The following is an 18,924-nucleotide window of genomic DNA, read 5'->3' on the forward strand; positions in this document are numbered from 1 at the left end:
TTTTTTAGCCACTCATTTGGTTCAACCTCGCAAGTTGCAGATAGACTAGATATTTTATATATTTATTAAACTCAAAATTTTCAAAGACGGGAGGGTACAGAAGAAAGAAACTGCAGGACCCATCTCAGTGTTAATCTTACTCAAGTACCTCAATTTAACTGATTAATTTACACGCAATTTCTGTGGGGTTTAGTGGTTTATCAAATGTTTTTTTTTTAAATCAGTAGGAAGTTATAGATCAGTAAGCATGTGCTGGTGGGTTTTAGCCACTCTACCACATCTGCATCTTTTGAAAACGAGGTTTAAACTAGTGATACATGGGTTTTAAACACTAAACAAATTCGCCGTTAGCACAGAAGCTGTTTTTATATCTGTGATCTTCTTCTTTGTCACTAAACCTTGTTTTAAAAGGATAAAGTTCTAGGTCTAGAACATCATACCTTCGATTTCTTCAACATCATCGTGTTTAGTTATCTTATGCTTCATCCAACGTTATTTTTTGTGTAGCTCTCTATTCAGATAAAATTGAATTCTAGAAGAAGGCAGGGTATAATTTGACGGTCAAAACGGTTAAGCGTAGTGTTTTTTTTTCCTTTGAAAAAAGATTAGAGTGTTTTAAAAAAATGGTTTGTGGGACTAACCTTAAACTTAAAAGAAACAAGTGTTTTTATAACCAGAAGAAGAAATACAAACACTGAAGTCTGAAAATACAAAGTACTGAAAACAAAAGAGAGCAGAAATATATTGGAGAGTCTGAAATATAAAACAACCGAATAGAAAGAGGTTTTAAACTACTGCACTAACAGTCGACCTTTTCCTTTCCTTTTAACAACTTCTCTATAAAGCCATTCCTAGGCACAGAGCTTTCAGGATCTATCTCCATTGCGGTGCCATTTTGTTGTTGTCTCCCCTCCATATTGTCTTGTTCCCAAGTTCTAGCTGAAGCTCCTGCGGTACTTCCTTTACCGGATGAACCAGTTCCTCCGCCATTAGATCAAACCCACGAGCCTCACCAGGAGAATTCTGATGCTCGTTGGTCTCTTTCCGTGCCAAGAAAAGGTTCTGTTGAGGAGTCACTATGGTCGTTTCTGGAGTTTGAGAAAACTCCACCAAACGAGTAGCAGCAGCTTCTCTTTCTTCCATAACTTCCTTGGGGTCCTCTCCATTTATTCCATGTGGCAGTAGAATCAAAGCTCTAGCACATTCAGTCTCCAAGTCAGTGACAGCATCTTTCATTGTCTGATCGTTAGGAGGACAAGATTGATCACGATATTCAGTCTGATTCTTGATCTCTTCTCTTACGATCATTTTGACATGAGGAGCCACGTCGTTTTCTGGAGTCACAGGAACGACTTTCCCCCGTGAGAACACAAAACCTCGCAGTCTCGTGTCACTGTCTTTCACCTTAACATTGATGATGAACCCCGCCTCGCAAGATCTTTCGACCACACCAGACACCGTCTTACCAACCAGATTAACATCCTCCTTTGGACTCCCTGGAGATCTTTTTTGTCGAGCCATGGTTGCATCTTTACGTGGACGGCCTCTCTTTCGCTTCGCCGAGAGATGATTAGCAACAGGAGGAGGTGAGATTGTGGAGGCTAGGTTAAACGGATTCATTCTACAGAGCACAACAAATACAAGAACATGAGATTAATAAATAGCAAATCACAATTACATATTTTATCAAAAAATAAATCTGTATAAATTTGAGCAAAAATAAATAAATATACATAACATTCTAGGGCTTCATACAGTTTCAATCTAATTTCCTTTTTTTTTAACTTTAATTCAATCTATTTTTACATGTAACTTCTACGGAATTATGGAACATGTACAATACCAAATGAGAACTTAGTAGAAACCCTTAGGATCAAGAGAAGAAGAACAATGAACTCTTTCAACTCAGAATATCAACCTCTGTATAAACTCTGAATAAATTAGGCTAGGTAATATATCAGATTATTTTACCAAACAAAAAAATATTAGATTATTATTTCCAAATAAATAGTGAAAACTAATCAAAATAATTTTATTAAATGATAAATCTGAATCTAAAAATCAGAACGTTGATTCAGATAATGGAGAAAGTATAAATCAAAGGTAAAAAAATATCCTACACGAAAATACGTATTTTGGAATTACAGGAGAGAAACTATTAGTGTTTTATGTTACCTCTTGACCAAGCGACGTGAACCAAACGAAATAGTGGTTCGAAAGCCGGAAGGTTGGAGAATTATATGTTTTCTCAAAATAAGATGACAAATGCAAGCATTTGAGTGTATTTTGATTATTCTTCTTCGGCTACCTCCTCACGTTGCTTCTTCTTCTTCTTCTCTTTTAAGTTTTGCTCTCTTGCGGTTTCTGTGGCGTTTGGTTTCGTACCTTCTCCTTCCGATATATAAGCAACTTAATGTGGGCTTTTATTGGGCTTTTTGTACTTTTATATTTTGTTTATTTTTTTCAGACAAAAAATCTCTATTTAATTTGATTGGTTCCTAATATCTTTTCTTTTTTCCGAGTTCATAATATATTTTCTTTTGATGCCAAAAATCAACTCACTACTTTTATGATTGTACTAAAGAAAATGATATTTTAATATTTTATTACTTTCAAAAAATTACAATTTTATAATTTGGTTGGAAAATTGACTACAAATCAATTAATTCGGTTTTTCTCATCAATAAAGGACCATTTATGTTTTTCTTAGTTTTGATTTTATAGTTTACCACAAAAAAAAAAGTAATTTTCACTATCTTATATATATTACAGGTTAGAGACTGTAATCGTTGACAAAAATTAAATAAATATCCAAAGTTTATACTTTAGGCATATTATTGACTAGATATAAAATTAAATTTTCTAATTAATATAGCACTATTAATCATTAGTTTATACTAAAAACGCATTTTTATTTATTCTTGAAATATCAGTAAATTGTCGTCCAATTAAAAAATAATGATAGATCTTAGCAAAAACATATTTTTTAAAAAGAATAACTAATTATCGTTTTCTCAAAAAAATGATTAGATTCTAGATATCATTTAAATTGGATGTCACATTATCTAAGCAGCATTTTAGTAGCTTTAATAGCACTTCAACCGTCTCATTATAAATGTTGTTCAACTTTTTTTCAAAAATAAAATAAAATAAAAATACTACATAATTTAATTAAAGTTCTTTATAATTTGATATATTCCATTTCATTTTTCTATATACTTATTCATTTATTTTTATATCTAAGAATTCATATAAGTTATATATGGTGTTAACATTATTATATAAATGAACTTTTTTCTTATTAAGTTTCTAAAATCCTATTAGAAACAAAAAAGCGAAAATGATAATATCAAAATCCTACAGTAGAAACATTAGAAACTGACATCAGTTACGGGTTGCAACGATTCAAACCCAACACACACAAAAAGAAAAACTATTTTTAAGAATAAGAAATAAATGAAGATTCTTCACGACGCTTTATCAAAGGGCTGCTGTGGTATAGAACTTTCAACTCAAAATATAGTGTGTTATTGCTATCTGAATTTTGTTCGCAACATAATTAGTGTTATATCAAATAGAGGTATATATATTTGTTATACGTTTTAAAACTTCATTAATGCATGATCATATACACCCTTCTAAGTCTTTCAAAAAAAAAAATACACCCTTCTAATACTACTAATTCTTAAGTTTTGTGATTGTTAAACAAATTTAGTGAACCTAATATGAATTGAAGGTAAAAAAAAAAACTAAAATAGTCCTACTTTTTAGTAAAAAGAAACTGTACAACCGTGACCCTACTGATCTCTAGTTAGTTTACCTATGTGTGCATCAGAATCGATTTTGGGCTGAAGATCATAAAATTGATGTTTCAGACTTTCAGGCACCAAAAACTATTATTTGTTACATAAAACTGGTTATGGTATAGTGGTTAACTCTACCTTTAATGATAAGATGTGGAGTTTGTAAGCATCTATATATATAAAGAAATGTTCGTCTCTCTCCCGTGAAGCCACGTCATCAATTCGTGCGTTCTGGGAGTGACACGTGTCTCATTTCATATTTAAGGCCAAAATAAATGAATGCAGTTAAGGGTAATCGAACCCAACACCTCTAGCACTGGTAATTTCTCTTAGAACCACTAGGCTAAAGTCACTTTTTATAAATATGTGGCCGCGAAAATATTTATTATCGTGTCAGCTGGAAGCTCATGCTTCTTCTGCTTGTGGCCAGGGCCGACACTGAACTGACGTCAAGATGAAGATCGTGAAGTTAAAAACTTTGCTCCAAACAGTTTTGCAATGTTTCCAACCTTTATAACTTGATGCATATAATATATATCAAAATACATTTGTTGTACACGCTTTTATTAGTTTTGCTTTTAAAAGAAGGTATTTACAGTTATAAATGTTTTGTGCCAGTGAAGTAATGGTTGAAAAATCTCTATACATATGTCATTTTAAAATAACACCCAACTTATATATATATAGTCAATACATATGTCCATGTTATATTCTAGACTAAATATTTTCTCTTTTAAAAATATAGAAAACAATTTTTTTAGTCTACAAGCAAATGTTGTAGAGCAAGTATGCATTATACAAAATAATATATATTTAAAATCCATACACAAAAACATAAAAGTTGTTATAGGCCTCTTTCTGACACATGCACACTCCACTATGAATAAGAATTAAAAAAAAACAGTATTGTCATCAAACTTTATCACAAATCTACATTTGTACATCTATAATTATGAGTTAGACAATTAGTTAATTTGATACAATACCAAAGCAAGAATAATCGAAAACAACTATACCACCGTATACTAATAAGTAAGACATAATAGATAACCAAATTCTTGAATCTTAAAACAAATTTCAACTCGAGTATTTAGTGAATATCAAATTAAGTAATATCCCACCCGTAGGGCGGGCCGACCCTAGTTTTATAAATACACTATTGTTTATATGAACTTAGGGCATCAGCATTGATATTAGAGTTTCTCAACAAAATTAAATAATTAAGTAATATTTAAGAAGAGACAAAATGTAGAAAAGTTGATGAATGATTCTTCCTAAAAGAATCATCAAAACAATTTGAGAGACTACTTGAGCATTTACTTCTTTTTAATTGGTACACCTGTTATTAAATAATTAATTAAATTACAGAATCAAACTATAAATATAATAATTTCAAGAAACCAATGTTAAGAGACTTACCGATGTAAATGCTCTTAACAAATTATTTAAGTTATCAAATATGACGGGCCATATCACTACTATGACTATCTACAACATTTTTAAATTTAAACATCTTTTTCTATCTTTCAATACTTCCAATCATTTTTATTTCTTCCACCTAATAATTCAAAATACATTAAGTTTGGGCTTATTTAGGAAATAACCAAAAAAAAATTTTGTTTAGTAAATTTGACACCATAATTACTAATTAATAATTATTTTTCATGTTCAAAATGAACAAATCTTATATTTATGTACAGATATTAGGAAGATAATAAATTTTCATATAAAAATAAAATTATTTAATCTATAATTAGATAATTGAATTTAAATAATTAGGATAAAATAAAAATGTCAAAAATCTTCAAAATATGACATGTGGTGTTGGTGGTTCCTATTTCATCCTTATCAATACTAGAAGTTTTACCCGGGCTACGCCCGGGATTATACAAATATCATAATATTTAATATATATATATTGCACTTATATTACATCTATGTTATAAAATATATAAATAGTAAATTGAATTAGATATGAGTAAAACTCACAATCTATTGATTTTACTATCTAAAATATGTATGGAATGATGGTCAAATGTGAAATGAATAAAGACTTCGTTAAACCTTAGTTATTATCCAAAATATATTGTTACATATTTACGTTATTATGAAGAAAAAAAATACTGTTAATCTCAATTGATTCTTTCTTTTTAGAAAATATTTATGGTTTTTAGAATCTATATGAATTGATGCACATTACCTAGAACTTGTATCACCTCCACAATTATTGGCAAATTGTTGACCGTAATCTAAGAGGAGGTAGTCTGGTTCAGTGTTCGGGTCTTGTTTAAAAACATTATCTAGAACTTGTATCACCTCCTCAACTATGATCTTTTTAAACCCAGTGAGATTGTAACCAACTAAACATAAGCATAGTAATTAATCACAATTGTTTGCTATGCTTATCTCAGGACTACTGTTTTTTACTTAATTAGACCACATGCTAACTGTATTCATAATTTTTTATCACTTATATAGACAAAAATAAAAGTCAAAGATTTTTTTGAAAGAATAAGAAAATGAATCGTCTTTAATTTATCTGATTTACATATTCTCTTCGAGACAAATAATTTTCTTTTATTTTAGAGAGAACGAAAGGACATATTCATTAGTAAACATCTTATAAAATATCTCAATAATAATAAGAAATCAAAATATCTGAATTAAAAAAAAAACAAACAAAATGAAATTGAGAAGAAAATGACGAAAGAATGAAAGAGTTTCTACTCTATTGATAAAAACAACTCATTTAATATTTGTCAAATGTTATTAGTAAAATTTCAAAAATATTAAAATTTATTATTGAGAAATTCTGGAGAGTTTCTTATTACTGATTGATTGTCTTATGCTTTCATACTCAAATACTTTTTTGTGATTATCATATGAGATATAAACAAAATTACGTATTGTTTAAATTAAATTAAGATGCTTGTAATTGATTTTTGTTAGCTACCGAAAGTTGGAAAATAACAGTTGTTATAATCATGCATAAGTATTCATCAATATTACCAATAGTAATATAAAAAGTAACAGAAAAACATATATTAATTTATAGAGTATGTTTCATAATATCTAGTTTAGTCTCAGTGAAAAGTGATATTAATATACATACACTATTTTTTGTTATTCTTCTTATAAATCTAAGAAATCATATATTATGATGTTAAGATCATGTCCGGATGTGCCACATGGAAGCCATATTTGCCAGAAGCTGAACTCGTTCTGCAGCTATATCTTTGGCTACCAGCAGTGTTTAGAAATCCGACCCGGATCCGTGGTTGAATCGGTAAACCCGGCAACCAGAAAAAATTGGGTTTGGGTTTTGTGAAAAACTCAATATTTAGAAACCTGCAAAAACCCACTAAAACCCATAACCCGATACCGGTTGAACCGCCGGTTGAATCAATAAATAATTCTTACTTTATTTTTTAGTTTTTTAATTATGTATTTAGATTATGTTTTATATTCTAAGTTTCCAATTAAGAAGTTAGGTTTTTCATTTTCAGTTTTATATTTGGGGTTTTTAGATTTTGATGAAAATTTCACTATACCACCTAAAGAAAATAAAGTGAACGATGGTAAAGAGAACTAAAATCAGTTGATGTGATTTGGTGTTTGTTTATTTTCGTTATTGACAATTTATTACAATGATCTTTTATTTTTGATTTGAAGTTTAATTTATTATTTACCTTGTTAGAGAAAATTTTAAATTGTATAAACTATTTTTTGATATTTTGCATGTCAAATGAAAATAAAAATATAAAAACTAAAGTTAATTATTTTCTAAAGGTTTCAAACTATTATTTTATGTTTAAAAAAAACATTTTGAAAATATTAAACCTTAGTTTCTATATTTATAGCCGCTTTAGCTCCATAGTACTCCTTTCATATTAAGTATGGCATGCTGCAGTTCAAGAAACCAAAAAAAAAAAAAAACACAACTCATATAAAGAAACCAACAAAATAAAAAGAATTTTGACTCACCTGGTGATCACTTTGGTTGATGAGGTCAGGTTTTGCAGATTTAGGAAACTGGACAGTTTCTATGCATCTTCTTGACATATCACTCGGGTATCCAACCTCCAACTTTTTCATGAATTATGTATATAACGTTAACTATTTGCTATAGTGGCCTATGAATTTATATTAAATAACTTAGTTCGTCTAGTTATAGTATGATTGCTTTTTCGTTCTTTTACCACTTTCTAAGCCATGTATAAGAGAAAGTCATAGATTATACAACAACCATAATTTTTTTTTTTGATCAAACACAACAACCATAATCTAAGAAGCTATGTATCAAACTAAAAGCTGGAAAAAAATAATAATATAACTTCTAATAACATATTGAGAACTTGATTGTCATTAAAACAAAAGCGGTTCCTCAAGTTCTTCTTCCGAGACATCTCATTTTTTTTCATCTGTTGTGCAACTGATACTTTAAGTGATCATTGCAAATTTGCAATGACAACTGGCCGTTATCAAGATTGTTTCAACAAACCCTAGGTGAAACTTAGGTTCCAATCAAAACGCATGATATCAAATGTGTATAGCTCATTCACAAACAAACCCTAGGTGGGATATACTTCCACTTTGCTATTGAAGCAAAAAGTTCTTGTAGCAAATTTGGTTGAAGATGTAAATATAGCGCAAGAGGTACTTGTCTTTGCTGCATAGTGTTAGAGGAACGTGTATACTCTCCATTTTAAGGGCTATTTTATATTCAACGTAGTAAACTGGTCAAATTTTATATAATCGAATCATAGGGGAAGCTTTACATATTCGGATTGGTTGTAAAAGTAAAACAAAGATGGTGGAAATCACTTAAATTATTCTAATCAAAGATGCATTTCTCTATTACAAAACATCCACTTCAAGCACAATGTGCTCAACTCGAATTGGCTCTAACAAAGAGAGAGACAAACTTATTTCCTTACTTTCTCAATGAATAATCAAGCAAAAATGTGTTGTCTATGTTACATAAAATCAATAATAGATGAATTACTACTATACAAAAAATGTCGATTGTGCCAAATCCACCAGTTGAAAACACGTTACATAGAATACGGAATGAACTCTAACGTGGTCTATCTACCAGTTCTACATTTTGTGCTCTGCCAACTACCTCTGCAGTGACAAACAGTCCATCTTAATATCTACGCGTTTTTTTTCTATTATGCATGTCTGAATGCAAAGATAAAATATATTACATTATAAGAAAAAGGTAAAAGAAGAATCCAAGTTGCAGCTTGAACGGCTACGCATTTGACACTCAGACAGATTTAGTTGTCACTGTATAGCTCATACCAACCGTGAAGCTGCTTTTTGTAGCAACATGAGTTCAAAATGTCCCTAGTCAAATGCTTCGTATCGTCCTGAATAAGTCTGAGCATACGCGTTTGTTCCTGAAAATATCAACAACCATATTACATATTAAAGGTATATAAAATGGCTATTTCAAATCAAATGTTTGCTTGCAGAGTTAACTTAGAGTAGTTACCTTTCGTCTCACTGAGCAAAATTTACAGTCGAATTCAAAATGAAGGAGAGACCGACTTCTATTCAAATTTATCCTTAATGGGATAGAAGAATAAAGCTAAGCGTCTCAGTAACCACATGTTAACTAATGATCTTATGAACAGGTAAGAGAATGGTGCTATGGTTACAATGACAAACTCAGTAGTGTGCACTTCACTGAAAACATTTAGAACTTTCTCCATTCTCTCTTTCAGTTGGTCCAACTCGTTGGACTGTTTAAAAAAAAAGAATCTTTAGAAGAATTCAAAAAAAAAAAGAATTGATTCAAGAGAAAAGGCCTATACTTACAGGTCCTTGTTGTTGTATCTCCTTTTTACCAAAGACAGACGTAAAGGCTGAAGCTGCCGCAGTGATCTTCTTCTTGAGCTGAATATCAAATACAGCTAAGCTAAGCTAAACATAACAAAAGGATTTTAAAAAAAAAACTGAATGCTCAAACCTTTATTTTGCCAATTGAAGAATCATAGAAATCGGACAGAGAAAGAAGCCGCAGAGTATGTCCCTGCAAGAACACTATTCAAAAATTATAAAAGAATCCACCAAGTGGAATTCTCCAGACTTAGAATATATATATACTAACCGTGGGAGCAGTATCGTTGACTGTATGTGTAAACCTATTGTGTTCTGGTGACTCCATAAATTGAAGAACCTGTCAAGACTCAAGAGATCTCAACATTAGTTATATAAAATAAAGTTCATCTTCAGGGGATCTCAACATACGTGCCTTGGATATAACTGATATTTCATCATATACCAGGTGATGCAGCATTGAGCATATCATCAAGATTCAAGCTCCCTAACTACAAAAACAAAAATGGACAACGCATCTCCATGACATTTACAAAGTTTTCCCAAACCAACAAAAGTAGAAAAGAAAAGAGATCTGATTTCATCCTTTCATTCACTGTACCAGTCAATAGCTTGCCAGGTAATCAGAAACGGCATTCTAAACTAAAAACACCACCAAAAAAAGACTCAAACTTTGACTTGCAATTAGATACACGGAACATAAAGCTACCACCTTTACCTCTGTTTGGTTCGAACTGTTCTTGCCACGTCGATTTTGCGACGCGACGGCGGAAGATTCCTCCTCGGAGGATCCATCGACACCGCATCCGTCGAGAACCCTAATCCTTTACCGCACCAAACATCAGAAACCGCGACGCAGCCGCCGCTGCCATTGACGTATCTAATTACAGAAGCGAGTGGGCTGGAAGATTGGAGGGACGATGTGTGTCAGCGACAGATCTTCGTCAGCAGCGCTGTGGCGGATTGTTTGGTGCCTAACTCGTCGGAGTTTGATATCACGATCTCGACGACGAACAACGCAAACAAAAGTTTCGTAGTGGGATTGCGAATTAAGACAATTTAAGACAAATAAATCACAACGCAACGTTACAGAAACTGGATCGTCCCTCTGCCGATCGAAGAGAAAACTGGATTTCAGCGAAGATATGAGGAAGGGCAAGCTTGGGTCGGTATTTTCTCGGGTCTCCAGAAGACGCAAAGCCCAGATGACGTGTCAAAACGTTATAACGTGATTGGTCGATTTTCTTATCCGACGTGGACGTTCTATCTGATGAGTATATATCCCTTTTAGTATAGGTTAGATGTTAAATATTTAGAACACCAATAATCTATATTATCAAATTTTATTATGCAACATGTTAATTGTAGTCATTCAGATGTTAAATCTCTTATCAAACATCTCCATTATAGATGATCTAGTATTGTGTATGAATTCCTGAATAAATACTTCCGAACGATCATGAAGTACTAACAGATCAATTTGAAAACAAACTTTAACAGATTGAGGAAACCATCCATCAAATTAGCCAACAATGTTTTCCCAAAGACTTGTGAATAGTTTTATTCTATTCTACAACTTCTAAAATCTTTTAAAAAGAAGGATCTTCTTTTCATCAAACCACCTCCACAGACCACACACTTGCTATTCTTTTTTTTTTTTTTTGCCTTCCACTCCTTCGGACTTACTATATAATCTGCATTTTTAGTATATTTATTACATTATCAAAATTAAATCTTAGCTATTCCTGAAAAAGATATATTATTTGTCTAAATCCCTTACTAGTTTTGGACAGCATCCTTCTTGTCGTCCCACATATCCAATCGTTTCTTCGCCTTTTCCACCTAAAAGTTGTATAATAATAAAAATCTTAATAACATGTACCGTTGTACACACCTTTAAACCAAATTTAGCTTATAATATACAATTTAAATCAATATGACATGACTTGCTTTCATGTAATACTTACTTCTTTATCCCAATCTGTTCTATACGTGACGTAAAGTAAGATGAGAGTTTGCATGAGGGTACCTCCAATCATCCCGGTCCATATTCCCTATCATCAAATTCGCATTTCATTTATATATAGAGAGACAGATCATAAGAGCATATATTATACAGGGAAACAAAATTAAAAACGAACCTTGGCTTGCAAATTGAAAGTGAAACCGAGAACACAACCAATGGGAATACCAATAACATAGTAACAACCAACATTTACATATGCTACGAAGGTCTGCCATCCACATCCTACTGCCACTCCTGCAAACAAATACCAAACCGATATTTATTAGCCCGGTTCGGTTAAGTTAAATAGGGGGTTTCTCCGGTTTTAAGTCAGTATACCGGACAAGACGGGTTGGATTCCGTTGAGAATGACTGTGACGGCAAGATAAGGGCAGAGGTCAGAGACGGCCTTAGCCACGTCAGCGTCCGACGTGAAGATGTAGCTGATGTAATTACGTGACGCCATTAGGACGAGCGCCTCCCCAACGGAGATCACGAAGGAAACAAAAGTCGCCGTCCATGTAGAGAACAAAGCTGATTTTGGATTCCCTGCTCCGAGCTCATTACTTGTTCGTATACTGTAATGTCACATATAAATTTTCTTCAGTTTGTGATTCAACAATGTTTGCTAACAAATTGAAAACAATAAAAGGAATAAATAGTAACCTTGCAGCCGCATTGAAGCCGACAGAAACCATGAAGGACAATGCTGAAACTGCCATACTACAAAAAGGAACGAGAGTATTTAGGTATAAGTTATAGGTTATCTTATAATTTAAAAGACCCCACATATACATGCATCTCTTAGAAGGTATAAGTCATATTATTAGATATGTGAGGTCTGCCACAATCATGCACACCAAGATCATGGACTTACCAGATGGAGAGACAATCTAGAGAGAGAGCAGGCTCCTCAAGCAAACCAGCGAGAAGAACAAGAATCTGTGAGTACCACATTTCCAGACAGATCATAACAGCAGACCCAACAGAGAGTTTAAAGAAACTCCAAAGACCTTGGAACGATCTCGAGTTAAGTCCAGTCCACGTGTGTTTAAACCTTTCATTACACGTTATATACAAAGTCTGGGCCACAACCATCACCCACCATGAGACTGTGAGAACACAAGCGATTCCAATAAGGCCCATGCCCATTACGTTAACGGCAAACCACGTCAGCAAGATTTGGAGGAGAAGGGCGGCGCCTGAGATGTACGCGCTGGGAATCACCACACTTTGGGCCTGGAGGAACTTTTGGGCCGTGAAGTTGACGGCGTAAGCGAAGATTTGAGGGAGGAGTCCAGCGATGTACAAAGAAGCCTTGTAAGACACTGATTTGGGCTCGCCTAACATGAGTAGGATCGGGTATGAGAAGGTGTATAGCACTGTCATGGGCAAACCCACTAAAGCGAGGACAATTGTTGCTCGTTGGAGATAGATCCCAAGCATATCGTACCGTTGGGCTCCATATGCTTGTCCACATAGTGTCTCGACTGCACTGCCCATGCCTAACTGAAATGAAGCCAAAAAATAAAATTAATTGAATATATAATGTTTTTTATAAATAAAAATGATAGAATGTAAGGAAAGACACAGGCTATGTTTTTTTTTTTTTTTGACAGCAAGACACATGCTATGTACTTGATATTTTAAGTATAATTGATACTTGATTTATCTTTGTAAAAGTAATAAAAATTTAAACTTGGACATGTTACAAAAGAGTAGTTATTATTTGAATACTTTCTCAGTATAAATTATTTGACTTCTGAGTTACTTGCAAGTGTTTTAAAGTACTCCATCTATTTTATATTACATGACGTTTTACCTTAATGCACATATAAGTACTACTATAATATAATTTAAAAATAATTTGTTTAATTATAAATATAAATAATAAAAAGACAATTTTTGGTAAAATAATAAAAAGACAATTGGTTACGTATTTTGATAAAATTAAAGTTATTTGGATTTGTGCAAACATTTTATATTATGAAACAACAAAACCTCTCAAAACATCAAACTGAGGGAGTCTTTGATTATTAGTTTTTAAATAGTACTGTATTAGTTCCATGTCAAGTTCTGTATTTAGAACACTGATATGAACAAAATCAGCTTAGGACACTTTTTAAAATTGGTTAGATTGTTGGAAAACGTATACTTATTAAAGTAGCTGCATATATAAGTTTTGGTCCCTATGAACACTGAGTAAGTAGAAGAATACTAATTTTACTTTAAAAATGATATGAATACTAGTTTTTCTATATATGAATATATGTGTGTGTGTTTATAATGTTAGGTAAGATTAGCATTCTATCAATTTATCTCAAAATTTCGGGGTATCGAAGAAAATATCAATTATTGTAGTCAGTCAGCTGTATAGAATTTAATGTTTACTGTTTACTGTTTATATTATTAATTTAATGTAAACGCGCTAAACGAGGATAATTTTTTATCTTAAATTTTCAGCTAAGCGACTTGTGTCCGTTGACCGTATTATGGAAGAAAAACATAATTATACTCGTATTAAAATACCTAGCTGCGAAAGTGTTTGCTTCTACAACTCGCTCTAGATCACTTTCTTAACAACTCAGACAATAAAAAAAGTTCTAGTCATAGTCATGTAGTGTAGTGCAGTGCAGTGTAAATGGAATAACCTTTTACCAAAGATTTCTACTCATTTAATTATATCGTTCACCGTTTAGTGAAGCGTAAAAACGTACCATGAGGCCGTAGACGAGAAAAAAGCAGCTGTTTCCGAGGGATGCGGCGGCGAGTTCTTGACCGCCGAGATGTCCGGAGAATATACGAGCGGAGATACTCATTCCGCTGTTGACTAGATAGACAAGTATCGCCGGAAGTGCCAACCTGAAGAGTACCTTCAACTCCATGCATGCGCCTAAGTACACGCGCCTCCGACACGAAAGGCTACTATCCGATAAAACGCTCTCGAGTCCGACATCTTTGGGTGGTTTTGGATCCGAGTTTGTCGGATCCACTAACGGTCGCTGAAGATCGGATTTCTCCACCGTATCACTTGACACACCCATATGTTATTTTTAGGTTTTAATTTTATTTTTTTAACTTGTAATTTGATACCAAGTTGTCGAGAGAAGAGATGTTTATATAAAGACTGAGGAGGGACTTGGTCGCAGATGTGGGGTTTTAAAATAATCAAAATGAAAATAAGAAAACAAATCTATTTGTGCCTATAAAAACAAATAATGAAGTTTTAGAGAGCAAAAGTGAAGATAGCGATATGAAACTGCCCGGTGGGTTCACGGGACAGTACAAAAGATGTTGCCAATTTTTTCATATAAAACAAAATCATGATGAAATTATTTTAAATTAACCTATAGAATGTAACACAAAACGGGAAAAACATGATTATTAATTTAACAAAAAAATGTTTAATATATATATATATATATATTGATCTAATTAAAAGCAGAGATCAGATCTTGATAATTAATTAAGTTGGCGCTAAAAACAAAGTTACACGGAAAACGAGTTTTAAAACTATACTCTTTCTGTTTTGTTTCATGTTAAGCATGTTAAGTGTTAATTTAACGTGTGTTGTTACAAAATTGTCATTTGCAACTTTCGGTTCAATATTAATTACAAATACATTAATTTTATAAATAATTTCATTTATTTTGAATATTATTGGTTTAATATGTGTAATTAATAAAACTTAAATACATTTTAATTATTTTTTAATCTATGTGAAAAATGTCAAAGTGACATTTGACATTTTTTATGAAACTTAGGGAGTATATATTTTCAGTGTCACTTTGATAATTGTTGTTTCTTTGTCATGTGTGCTCTCAATAGTGATCAGTAGTATACATACGTATTTATAAGAAGTATATATTTTTTTATATAAAAAGTTAGATGATCACTACATATTTAGAAACTATAATAGTAATTTTGAAACCATCACACAAATATTTTTGATATAGTTTAACAATTTCAAAATAGCATAGTCGCATAAATTATAATTTCAAGATTCGCTTGAAGGTTACACACCAAATCGCTTGATATGACAGCCACGACCAGTTTCATGCATAGCTAAACAAAATATGTGTATTAGATCTTCAAAATTGTATGGCTTAATATACATTATTTTCAGCATATAACTACAACCGAGCTTGGAATTGAGGGTCAGAAACGGCTTCTCCAGTAGCTCCGATCTGATCTCATCTTTTGCTCTTTGTATCATCTCGCAAAGCCGTCTGTAGTTTACAGCTGATTTTTTAAGAGAATTTCATCCTTGATTATTTTATTTTTGTATAATTTTTAATCACAGTTGTGTATTAAAAAAATGTGGTATTTGCTGCTTGATCTAATAAGGTCTTGAGCGTTAGTTTTGGATTGCTGTTGGTAACTGCGAGTTTTTTTTTTTGACCAAAATTATTGCGAGTTTGGAAGTTACATTTGGTAATCGAGCTAAGTGACTCTTTGTAATTTTGTGTTTTCCCCACCAATAAGTGTTCTTTCTCTTGGTTTTATTGATCGGTTCTATGGCCTTTTTGTTGTTTGTTTATCTTTGTAGATCTTGGTCTCTCTGTGCTTCTTCGTTTTTGGTCAGAAATCTCAACAATAATATGAAACTTAACATTTTAAAACAGTCTTACAAAAATATAGCAAATATAGCATATAATGTGTATATGTGTCATGTTCGACAAAGTCGTAGGTGGCACACTGACGACGGACCAAAATTAACAAGTTAAAAGAAAGACTGTGGTTGAGCTGTTGATCAACTTGTCAGATAATACAAAATAATTTTCACGTTGTGTGAGATAACCTTCCAAGAAATATTTTTTCAATGGACGAAATTATCCTTAGTCCTTATTTCCATAAATTAATAAGCTATTTCTGGTTAATATAATTACGAAAGGATCCTAAGAATCCATATCTCAGGCTTTCGATCTGGGATTTGGGAATTGGTTTACTGTATAGTGTGGTATAGCGCTGCTTAAAACCGAACTAAAGTAATCCTAGTTTTTAAGAATAAGAAATTGTTTCGGTCTGTTGTTCAATTTAATTTACTACGGGTGGGCAACTATATATAGTATTATTAGTTTTACCAAAAACTATAGTACTATTAGATAGTTAAGTCCAATACAAGTTCAATGTATATGAAGAAAGTCCATGTGTCCTAAGGTTAGAACTTAGAACTTAGAAGCAATTGATAATGGTATAAATGTCTCTTTTAGAGATTTTTATTATAATTTTTGCGAGTTATTATAACTTTAGGGAGTTGTCATGGTATCTTTAACGTGGTATCAAAGGTTATATTAAATATTCTCTGAGTAGTACCAATCTAAAATTATTTTCATTTTGATGATTTTTAATAAGTAATTTGTTTTTTTTCTGCATTTGAATGGAGCTCAGAGTAATAATTTACTCTTATTTTGAGATCTTTAACGTGGTATCAAAGTTCAGAGATTAGATGTTTGATCTACGTATTATCAAAAGCTCATCAACTTTTAGCACACTTCTACCCAGTTGCATTATAAAATCTATTCTGGATCAGATTCAGCCCTTTTGTGAAGAAAATGCATACTCGATCTATCTGATACATATGAACTTTTTTATCAAACATGTTTTGAAAAGATATTAGCTGGTCTAGATTCGTAGGTATGTTACTGAAAGTTAAATGAAATAAATTGTGATCGGGTTGATAGGGATGCATAATTAGAAAAATAAGTTTTTATCCTTTAAGGTTTTATTGAATGCGCAGAAGGTGTTTGGTTAAATGCCAAACAAAAGAAAGATTGTGAAAATACATACTATTGTTAGAATGGAAAGTACATAGCTCAAGATTTCAATACTAGGTATATACATACTTGTTTGCTAAGTGATGGCGTATAAGAAGCAATAATTTTGTGAGTAATAAAGGTTAAATACCTTTGAATGATTATACTAATCTCTTCAAAATGCGTAGACACTCTAGTACTCTAGATCTCAAAGTATAAAGCAAAAGTTCTCATTTAGTTATGAAATCCACTGTTTTAGTATGATTGATCTCATTATGATATCTGTTCGATCCTCCCCAAGTTTGCGGTATCAAACAAAAGTCCAATACAATCATAATATACGAAAAGACCATATATCTAAGGTTAAGCAAGTGATAGTATGAATATTTCCTTTTAAAGGATTTTATTCTAACTTTGGTAAGTTGCCTTTAAAACAATTATATTCCTATCTATTTTAATATCAATCTACAATATTATTTAACTTGTGATTTCTTAAGTAATTTTCTTTCTTCTGAGCAATAATATTGTTGGGGTCAAAATCGGTTCAGCGGAATCAACATCGGAAATTTCTCCAGAAATGTCCTCTTTAAAAAAGAGAGATAAATTTCAAAAAGAAAAGAGAAGTGGGAACACCTAAATCGAGTTTCGTAACTATTCCAAAAATGATTCACATAATAAGTCTTCGAGAAAGGTTACTCAAAGCTTCGGACAACGGATCCCGGACAGCGAAACACCCATCGTCTAGCACGCCGAAGGATGGTGAGTTGGACCGGATACATCGACCAACTCGCCCGTTCGGCGAGTTGGATCGAGCAAGCCGTCGGGGAGAGTTGGATCAATCAACCTGCCTTCGTTCCATCATCGTAGCTCCCCCTTCGGGATTAGATCGAACATGCTCTTGTTTCATCTCGATCGGAGTCACCGTTGGAACTTTACGATTTAAAAACTATAAGAACTCGTTCTTTCGAATAACACTCGGATTGATCGTATAAAACGGCAAAGGTTAGCTTAACACCTCGAATTGCCTACGCTATACGAGGAATTTGAATATTCTTCGGAATCGACATCATTTCGAAAGCACTCTTTTTATAAAATCGTAAAAACGCCTAAGTCGGAAAACGGCCCGAAAGAGCCAAAATGCGGCTAAGAGCCCACTAATGATTTTATACGAAATAAAGCCCAATCGTTAGGACGGTTTATCTTTTGTTATGCAAGAGAAGATAAATGTCAAGTTCGGAGGATAAATGTGAAGTTTCCGAAGATAAATACAAAGATCGAAAAAAATGGAATATTTCTGCGAAGTGATAAACTCGACCGAAGGCAGAAAGGGAAAGAGCAGACCGCCTCCAGAGGAATATATAAGGATGTCGAGGTCGAAGATGCAGAGTGATAATTCTTTTTACTCTTAGAACTCTCTACACTTAGAAACTTTTAGGCATTATTCTCGACATGTTCTGTTTCTATGACTAGCACTTGATTACTAGACGAACTCACGTAGGCAGTTCGATCTCTT

At 32.6% G+C, this 18,924-nt stretch overlaps 3 protein-coding genes across 10 annotated transcripts; all 3 read right to left on the reverse strand.

Moving 5' to 3' along the window:
- Positions 1–685: 685 nt before the first annotated feature.
- BNAA08G10070D lies at positions 686–2,386 on the reverse strand. Its single transcript, XM_013798706.3, has 2 exons — positions 2,176–2,386; positions 686–1,621 (listed from the first exon to the last, which is right to left on the reverse strand). Exon 2 carries the CDS (start codon positions 1,618–1,620, stop codon positions 874–876), a length of 747 nt encoding a protein of 248 aa, XP_013654160.2. The 5' UTR covers position 1,621; positions 2,176–2,386; the 3' UTR covers positions 686–873.
- Positions 2,387–8,614: 6,228 nt separating this feature from the next.
- On the reverse strand, positions 8,615–10,818 carry LOC106431551 (ATPase GET3C-like). 8 transcript variants are annotated; one of them, XM_048738788.1, is made up of 8 exons: positions 10,369–10,817; positions 10,252–10,292; positions 10,066–10,141; positions 9,922–9,990; positions 9,781–9,843; positions 9,630–9,707; positions 9,304–9,553; positions 8,615–9,208 (listed from the first exon to the last, which is right to left on the reverse strand). In XM_048738788.1, exons 3-7 carry the CDS (start codon positions 10,120–10,122, stop codon positions 9,362–9,364), a joined length of 459 nt encoding a protein of 152 aa, XP_048594745.1. In that variant the 5' UTR covers positions 10,123–10,141; positions 10,252–10,292; positions 10,369–10,817; the 3' UTR covers positions 8,615–9,208; positions 9,304–9,361. The 8 variants fall into 8 exon arrangements, 6 of the variants coding, with proteins under 6 accessions (XP_048594745.1, XP_048594747.1, XP_048594744.1 ...); XM_048738790.1 differs by having other exon boundaries at positions 9,304–9,376; positions 9,470–9,553; positions 10,066–10,818; XM_048738787.1 differs by having other exon boundaries at positions 10,252–10,817.
- Positions 10,819–11,094: 276 nt separating this feature from the next.
- On the reverse strand, positions 11,095–15,035 carry LOC106359730 (protein DETOXIFICATION 39). Its single transcript, XM_013799376.3, has 8 exons — positions 14,373–15,035; positions 12,533–13,164; positions 12,322–12,378; positions 11,995–12,233; positions 11,792–11,910; positions 11,618–11,704; positions 11,431–11,492; positions 11,095–11,344 (listed from the first exon to the last, which is right to left on the reverse strand). Coding segments are annotated over exons 1-8 (1,524 nt in total). The 5' UTR covers positions 14,700–15,035; the 3' UTR covers positions 11,095–11,343.
- Positions 15,036–18,924: the final 3,889 nt, after the last annotated feature.

This window comes from Brassica napus, chromosome A8 (genome assembly GCF_020379485.1).
Source record: "Brassica napus cultivar Da-Ae chromosome A8, Da-Ae, whole genome shotgun sequence".
NCBI classification, from domain to species: Eukaryota; Viridiplantae; Streptophyta; class Magnoliopsida; order Brassicales; family Brassicaceae; genus Brassica; species Brassica napus.